Consider the following 9,699-nt stretch of genomic DNA (forward strand, 5'->3'; position numbering starts at 1 on the left):
ATAATACAGAAAGTAATTATTGAACATGTTGTTCTTTTTTGCTTTAGGTTGTTGTTCTTTGTTCTTTTTTGCTTTAACTTGTTGTTCTTTTGATATTACACACTTCAGATCAAATTGTTCTTTTACCATTTTTGTTGTTCTTTTATTTATTTTTTGTTCTTTTTTCACATGGTTAAAATAAGTGTTCTACATGATATGTTCTTTTCTGCTATTTTTAATGTTCTTTTTCTTTACTTTATTATGTTCTTTTATGCTATATTGTTGTTCGTTTTTTTATTGGTAATGTTGTTTTACATGGTTAAAATAAGTGTTCTACATGATATGTTCTTTTCTGTATTTATAATGTTCTTTTTCTTTATTTATAATGTTCTTTTAGGTTCATCATCTTTTTGTTCTTTTGAGGAATTGCTCTGTTTATTCAGCCTTTCTTCTTGTTCTTTCAGCTGTTTTTGAAGATTTAACATCATTTGTTGCGGGTCAAGTAAAAGCTTCCTTTGCTCTTCAATATTGTACTTTTGAAAAAAGAACAAACATAAAAGAACATTAAGATTTATATCTAATAAACATAAAAGAACAGAACAACAAAACCCAAAAAAAAAAAAAAAACAAGTGCACCGTTCTTATCATGAACATGGCTTGTATTTCTTCTCCTTCCCCCTCTTTTTTTTATTTTTTTTATTTTTCATTTTCTATATATATAATATTTCTCCTATTGGATTCATAACTTCTCATTTTAGAAATACATTCTTGAGAGAGAAAGAGGAGTGCTTTTAGTTTCTCCCAACAAAAGAGAGATTTTATGAGAGAGAAAGTTCAAAACAAATTTTCTCCTCCTTCTTTCTCTGAAATGTGATTTTAATTGAATTACGTTTACAAAAACTAGTTTATTAAGCGAAATACTATTTCAATTTCGCTATTTTTTGAATTTTTTTATTCATTCAAAGAGGTTTATGCTGTTGATGAAGGTGCATCGGGTGATTAAGGTAAATTTTCTCGTTCTTAATTCTATGTTCTTTTTAAATTTTAATGTTCTTTTCTTATAACTTTCTATTTCTGTGGCATCAAAACAGTGTGTTCTTTTTTAGAATCAGCAATTGTTCTTTTTACATATTTATAGTGTTGTTTTCAGATATCTTTTGATAAATAAAATAACGGAATTAGAACATAAATTGGTTGAAAAAGAACATTTCCAGAACTTAAAAGAACAAGAAAAAATATAGATCTGGTTTTAAAGTTCATCAAAGGTTTGTCGTTTTATTTTTTAATTAGAACATAAATTGGTTGGAAAAGAACATTTCCAGAACTTAAAAGAACAAGAAAAATTATAAATCTGGTTTTAAAATTCATCAAAGGTTCGTCGTTTTATTTTTTAATTAGAACATACTGTAAATTGGTTGGAAAAGAACATTTCCTGAACTTAAAAGAACAAGAAAAAATATAACTGCTTTTTATATTTGTACCTTTTGTCTGATTTGTCAATATTAGTGTTCTTTTTGTTAGTGTTCTTTTTGTTAATGTTCTTTTTGTTAATGTTCTTTTGTTAATGTTCTTTTTTTTTGCGGTTTTTATTTTTGTTGCGTTTTATTGTTATTTATGTGCGTTTTGGGACAGGTGCACCAAGAGCACCATGCACACCCCTGCACAATCTGAGCGTTGGTTAAGAGGTGGGGTTGGGGGAGAGTAGGGGTTGAATTTTTAATTATTTTTTGTATGGAGTAGGGGGTAGGTGGGTTAATAGGGGTGGAGTGAGAAATAATATAATATTGTTAGAATATTTCCATTTTTAGAAACAGGTCAAGTATTAAGGGACGGCCCGATAAGGAAAACAGGTCAAGTATTCCGGGACGGAGGGAGTATTGCTTTGTAAGTTTGTATAACTTATTTCATTTTTGCCAAAAATAACGATAGGGCACGTGCTCCACCATGCAGTATACTTGGTCCACAAATGGTCATAATCACAATCATGATATATCGATACATCATGCATGAGGTTGAGCAATTTCTACTACATTACTACTCTTACTACTACTGGGTTTTGTGTGTGATTTCAACTTTACTACTGGGTTATTACTTCTTAGTTTTTTTTATGCAAGCAACTTCTAAGTTCGTTACCGAAAATGTTATGTTAAATAAAAGTACGTTTATAAAGTACTCGTACTATTGTTATCGGTATTTTCTTGGTTACTCCTATTTATTAATTAAGGAATATTATTATCTTTTTCCAAAAAAAAAGAGGAATACTATTATCTAGCTCTATTTTTATCTTTAATTCTATATTGATTGCGTTGTTACATGATTTAGTTTTGCAAAAGAGTACGTGGACGGATGTATGTTTATTATCTACACATCGATCATCGATCTTGCAATTACATCGGAGACAATGTTATTCTCCGATCCATTTAGCAAATAACATTGAATATAAATTGCAATTATATCTTTTATTGAATTTACAATTAATGAAGATGCCATCCTCTCAAATTATACAACTACGGGTATATCTTTTATTAATTTTGTTACTGTGAACGTACATATGAAGAATCGATCGAGTTTGCACTACCTCGGTTGTTTCAAAATGATCTTTATATTTTCTGTTTTAATTATTCCATTTTGTAATGTTCTTTATATTGTACTTTATACTATGTTTAGTCTTAAAAATTCATTATCTTTTCCATCTTACCCCACAGTATTTTGCAACTCTCCAGTCTCCACTCATTTCACTTACTTTATTAACTTTTTTTTTTACACTTATTCATTTTTTTACACATGTTGACATGTATCTTATTTATTCACATTTTATTATATTCGTCACCTATACATTTTCCCTCTTTTATCTTAATATTTGTACAAATAATAATTAATCATTATGAAACAGATTAATAAATTCTCTATTTTCATACTCCGTAATTTCATGTAAGAAGGGCAGGTAATTAATATGTTAGCTTATCTAGTTTGCTATTTTCGGTCCTTTCTGAGTTTCTGATTGATACTCTTTCGAGTCACGCCTAACTTTTTTGAGTTTGGGCAAATAGTTTCGAGCCAAAATAAACAGTCTTTCTTTCAAATACAAGATATAGCTAAGACACAAACAAAATAATTACTTGAAGCAACCTATTGGAGCACTATATATATTACTACCTCTGTTTCATACAGATTTTTACGGTTACTATTTGCACAAATATTAAGATAAAAGTAAAAAAATTAGTTGAATATAATAAAATATGGATAAAATAAGAGATGTGCAAAAATGTGAATGGATGTAAGAAAAAAACGAAGTAAGAGAAAATAAGTGGGAAACTGTAAATATTGTGGGGTAAAAACTAAAAAGGGTAAGGTAATAAATTTTCTTGTCCAAACTAGAATAAAGTAAAGTGTAAATAATATAATAAACATACTAAATCAGATAATGTAAAGATCATTTTGAAACAGATGTAGTAGTCACGAACTTATTACAATTCTTTTTATAGATTATTTGATATTTCACTCTATAGATGACTAAGTAATAACTAATAAGTCAAGAGTTGTATTAAGCTACACTAAAACACAAGTTATTCGAGTTTACATTCTAAATATCATAAGATCAAATGAGCTCAGATAAAATAATCCATACAGCAGAGCACATATAAACATGATGACCATAGTCTTGATCGCCCATCTATTACTTCTATTACTATATACTAAAAGATACATCAGGAATGACACGTGTCATTTCCTGGTGCGATTTTTTCCCGCCAAAATATATTTTTTAAAACTTTCTTTAAAAGATTTTACTTTGCATTTTATTTAGGAAACTAAGATAAAACATGAAATAAAAATATAATTGAATTACCATTGATGCAGTTATTTTGTAAATATTATGTATTAATTAGATTCCTAATTAATAGCCTCATATCATGCTATTGTACAACAAATAGTTTGTATACATATTTACAATACACAATCAATGAAAGTGAGGGGAATTATTTCTCACAACCATAAATGTAACTACGTAGTACATGATATATTATTGGAGGAAAGATGAATCAATATTATTTTCTCCTTTACAATTTGATTTTATTTATGTATTGTTATAACTTTTTAATTAATTTATATAATATTGAAGAATTGATTTCTAATGTTAGTCTAATAATAGTACACGGTGAGTACGGATGTTAATTAAAATAATAATAATAAGTGGTATACAACTATATAATCCTTAACTTTGTACTCTGTATTGTACTAATATGCATATTTAACTTATTTGGATATTTATTTTATACACTATGAATTCATACTTTTGCATATATTCTATTTTACTTTCACGTGTTCCTAATATCACAAGTCTTTTATTTGGATACTATTGAAATAATAAAATATTTTACGGAGTAGTAATAACTGTGCGTTGCACGGGACCTAACCTAGTTTACTTATACTTTTGAGTTTCGACAAGCAATGGCGTGACTCGGAATTGAAAAGAGGGTGTGCAAAATTATAATACTCAGTATAACAGTTCCAATTTTCTTTAATAACATGTAAAACCGCATTAAATTATCCTATCGATTCATTTTTAAATATTTGTCCATTTGATGCAAAAAAAAAAATGTCAATATAAGAGTATATTTTTTAGTTAAAATTTAAATCATGATAATAATTAAGGTAAATTTGTTAAAAATGACCTTTTATAACTCAAATTTTGCGAGCCAGGGCCTTATATAATTATTTTTTTGTGAAAACACACCTTAAAGTATTTTTTTTGCGAGAAAGGACCTAAGGGAAGTTTCCGGCATTGACTGAGCTTTTCCGGACATTGACTTGCACGTGAGCAGCACGTGTGGCTTACGTTGGCTAAAGACATTGATTTTCCCGAGTCTTGAATTTTCAAACTTGATTTTATTTCGAAGTTTTTTTCCAACTTTAGGTTTTAAAGCTTAGAATTTTGGAGGAAATTTGGGTGTGATTAGCAAAATAAAGTCACACGTGCTTCTCACGCGCAAGTCAATGGCCGAAAAAGCTCAGTCAATGCCGGAAATTTACTTTTGGTTGTCTTTCGCAAAAAAAAAAAAATTACATTAAGGTGTGATTTCACAAAAAATTTATATAAGGTCATTTTTTGCAAAATTTGGGTTATAAAAAGTCTTTTTTAACGAATTTTCCAATAATTAATAAAGGTTGAATTAATAAAAACATTGAAGAAAAAAAAATGTGTGGACAAACTAATTAAAAAGAATGGGAAATAAAATAATCAAATCAAAATTAAAGTGTTCAGAAAAGATTTTAAACTCAGGTCACGAGGTAGTATACAATAAATTTGTTTTAAAGAGGGTAGACAATGTGGTTAATGGTTCCGCCTCTGTCGACAAACCCTACTCAAAGAGATTGGTGGGTCTAAATATGAGGGATTTTTGCTTATTTGATCAAATATCCACTTATTAGCTGCCTCACTGTAATGAATTCCATCCCAAATTACCCGTTTCAATGGATTAGGGCATGATTTTGCAATCAAAATCTCTTTGCCATTCACAGTGTCTGTGTTTCCACACTTCGTTGTGCTGTTGAAGTTGTATTTTCCTCCATTGCCACAACAAGCTACTAGAGGTTCCTCAAATCCTGCAATTTTCATATAATTTAACTTATTAGAAATCATTGAAAATCTTACTACCTCTGTTTCATAAAGATATTTACAGTTACATTTTGCACAAATATTAAGACAAAAATAGAAAATTGATTAAATAAAATAAAATATAGATAAAGTAAGAGAAATGTGTAAAAATTTAGGTAAGTGTAAGAAAAAAAAATGAATAAAGTAAGAGAAAGTAGGTGGAAAATTATAAATATTGTAGGGTAAGAAGGATAAAGTAGTAAATTTTAATGTCCAAAAATAGAATAAAGCAAAGCGTATAGAACATTATGAAACGAACTAAAGCGAAATGTGTAAAGATCATATTGGAACGGAGGTAGAATGACCAAAAAAAAAAAAACTTGAAACAAAATATGTCTAATCGGGTCTTTTTGTAACCTTTTAGAACTTGTATAACTTTTCCTACACCGTATTTCTTTTCTTACACACGGGGGATCGCGGATTTCCATAGTACAACACTATAACCGGTGACATGATCGTATTTCTTAACTTGTACTATCTCCGTTTCATAAACTTCTTTACACTTTGTAAAACGTGTTCAAAAATAAAAACTTTGACCAAATTCTCACTATTATATCCATCAAAAATTATCATGAGATATCTTTTTAGATTCGTCTCAAAATATGTTTTATAAATATCATTTCTTTATAATTTTTTGTCATACAGAATAGAATATTATTAACGGTCAAATATTCCACTGGAGTCCGTACAAATAGTAAGTGTAAAGAACTTTTTGAAACCGAGGTAGTATAACGTTACAATTTAATTACTACGTATAAATTTCTCAAAATACTGAGAAGAGAAAGGAAAAAAATGCTTACCAAAATTTTTGGCTTCGGAGATGAGGTTGAGTTTAAGAGAGTACATATCAACAAATGTGATTGTAGCCAAAGGCATATCCTTCCTTAGCTGAACCACAGCCTCTTTAAGCTTACTGTTATAGTATTGGGAAACCTCATTTAATGGGCTTGCACATCCAAGTTTATCAATTTGGGCCGGTGCAGGTTGAAGGCGTTCTAGCATATATGCTAGGCAGCCCAATGGGCCTGTGTTGTGGATCCAAAATACCCGTCCTCCTTTTCCATACACACCCTAGAGGAGGACAACAAAGTCATATGAGATCTTGTTAGATTCAGCTTAATGCGTATTTTCAAAATATTTATTTTTTACTTTGAATAAATTTTGCTTGAAAAGATTTTAAGATATTAATGATTAAAATTTTGCATTGTCATATGCAACATTACGAGTAGGGATGAAAATAGGTGGGATTTGGATAGGTGGAGCATCACCCGCATTCATCACCCATTCTCATCCGCTACACCCGGTCCATCCGTCACCCGCATTCCGTCCATCCATCACCCGCGGATGAAACGGGTTGACCGGGTGATATTCGGGTAAAAACTATTAACCACTACAAATTCACCACCTAAGAATATGAATAATAATTAACCAAAAAAAAACAATATTATATACCTATATTTACTACCGAAACATATAAATGTTTCTCATCATGCATAACTTGTAACACAAAAAAAATTAAACAAACACTAAATTTAATAAATAATGGATTTACTAACACCTTTTTATGTTTAAAACAAAAATAAAAATAATATATATAATAAATGGTTGATAGATCGGATGATAAACGGGTGGTGGGTTGGGTGATAGATTAAAAAACATCACCGCATCCCACCCGCATCCATCACCCGCTTCACCCATCACCCGTTTCTCATCCATTTAATTCGGGTTTTCATCTCCACTGGATATTTCCATCCCTAATTACGAGTATTTCCAAACAGATAAAGTATTATTTTAACAAAGTGTAACTATGTAACATACCTTTACGACTTCGGTGAATTGATCAATAACACCGGGGATGTAGGCCTTGATGTCCTCAGAGGTCAAGTTTAGTCTATAGCCAGTAGTGATGTCATTTTGGCCAATATCAAACGTATATAAAGCACGACTGAAGTACTCTTCTTTAGGTAACAATCCCGCAAAAACTCCTCCTAAGTTCCATATTTAATTTATTCAGGTGCTATTAAATAAAAAATATACACTCAACAATACACATAATTAGGGGTGAGTAAAAAGTCAGGGTGCCCTGAATTGGAACCGGAACCTGTTAGGAACCTACGGTTTCGGGTAACAAATTTGGGAACCTGTTGCAACAGATTCCGGTTCCGAGTAACAAATTTTTAGAACGGGTACCCTGTTGGGTACCCTGTACACACTAATTTTAACGTGGGTACCCAAAATAAGAAAATGGGCCATATGAAAATGCTTCATATGCCCAAAATATAAAACACTCCAAGCTAATTTTTGGAAAATATAAATATAGAATTACAACTTAAACCCAAATTATAAAACAATCAAAACCCAACTATAAATTAAAGTAGATAGTTTTTCAATAAAATATAAATATTTTATTTAAAATTTCAAAATTACAGGGTAACCTGAATCGGAACCTGTTGCAACAGGTTCCGGTTCCTGAAATTTCAACAGGGTACCCTGTTGTGCTCACCCCTACACATAATGATTGAATGTATATAACGTGGTGTATGTTATGCCGGAATAATATGAATGTATATAACGTAAAAGGATTAGAGAATACCTTGTTTACTGAATATTTGGGACTTTTGGTAAAAGTTGGAGTATTCGGCAAATTGGATGTCCAAATATGTGTTGTTTTGAGGTCTGATTGTCGAACCTGCTGTCGCAAAATTGGCTCCATGGCTAAAATTCGAGCCTACTGAGTCTAGGTATGGACTCAAAAATGGTAATCCCAAACTTTCAGCTGAACAAAAATCAAAATTCATAGAATGAGGCATACATAGTAAATTTATTTTAATCGTAAATAATTATAATGTGTACTAACAAACACACTATATGCAATAGTTTTTATACGAGAAATTGTGATTTGAAAAATGTTAGTTGTGGCTTGAAACACATTCGAAGAAGCGTTTGTGATCTGATCCCCGCGCAGGGGAATGAAACCCCATGGCGGGGAATCACTGGTCAGTTTTTCGGTTGGCTTTTTTCAATTTTGTCCATGACGAGAAATGAAGTGTTTCTTGGCGAATAATTTAAAGTTTCTTGGGGTTTTCTTATCTCTATAAGGCCTTCTAAAAAAATTAAAATGGAACCAGGTAATTAACTAATCAAGCCTTTTGAAAAACTCTTTGTAATCCTCTTGTTTCCTCCATTGAAGGTCAAGAACTAGGTCATATTGAACGAACCACGTGATTTTCTCGTGCTTTTACTTTTCTTCTTCGTCGTTTTTTAATTTATATTTTATTAACTATTATTCCGAAATAATCAAACTTCAAACACTACTATTTATAAAAGAAAATGCATCAATTCCATAATAAACTACATACTACATTCGAATTAAAAAATAACAAGACGAGGATAAAAACAAAGTTTCCTTTATTGAGGGTTAAAAAAAGCTCTTAAATCCCCTAGATCATATCATATTGACTGAACCACGTAAATTTCGAATTTACTTCTCTTCTTTAATGTTTTTATATTTATATTTTATTGAAAATTGTTCCGCAATAATCAAACACGAAATACTACCTATTTGTGACAGAAAATATAACAATTCCATAATAAATCACGTACTGCAAGTCTACAACATTCAATTAAAAAGATAACAAAATGCATGAGGATCAAAACAAAAGGAGTACATGCATACGTACGTACCTAAGAAATCGATAAAGAGACGACCATCGCATAAACGGCCAGCCGAACCACCAAAGAAGGTTTCGCCATTTGGAGGAGGCACCGGTCCGTACAACGCCGCAATGCCGCCGGTGTCGGAGTTGGAATCACCAAAGTTAAAAATGGCCGGATAATTCCATACACAATGCCTTACATGGTGGTTAGTTTTTCCGGCAGGTAACGCTAATGACACCCCTAAATTATTGGATGCTACCAAAAACACAAAAATAATGACATTAATTATGCCAAAACTCATTGCACTCTTTGTGTTTGAGGGATCAAGATTCAAGACATTATGGATTAACTTTTTGGGTATTGAGTTTTTATTCTTACACCTTTTATTTTTGGTTGAGGAGTTGTGA

General features: G+C 30.8%; 1 protein-coding gene across 1 annotated transcript; it reads right to left on the bottom strand.

Moving 5' to 3' along the window:
- Positions 1-5,193: 5,193 nt before the first annotated feature.
- LOC110792735 (GDSL esterase/lipase At3g26430-like) lies at positions 5,194-9,699 on the bottom strand. Its single transcript, XM_021997569.2, has 5 exons — positions 9,320-9,699; positions 8,229-8,411; positions 7,454-7,623; positions 6,436-6,706; positions 5,194-5,583 (listed from the first exon to the last, which is right to left on the bottom strand). The coding sequence occupies exons 1-5, from the start codon at positions 9,591-9,593 to the stop codon at positions 5,312-5,314; spliced, it is 1,170 nt and encodes a 389-aa protein (XP_021853261.1). The 5' UTR covers positions 9,594-9,699; the 3' UTR covers positions 5,194-5,311.

This window comes from Spinacia oleracea, chromosome 1, assembly GCF_020520425.1.
Source record: "Spinacia oleracea cultivar Varoflay chromosome 1, BTI_SOV_V1, whole genome shotgun sequence".
Lineage (NCBI taxonomy): Eukaryota > Viridiplantae > Streptophyta > Magnoliopsida > Caryophyllales > Amaranthaceae > Spinacia > Spinacia oleracea.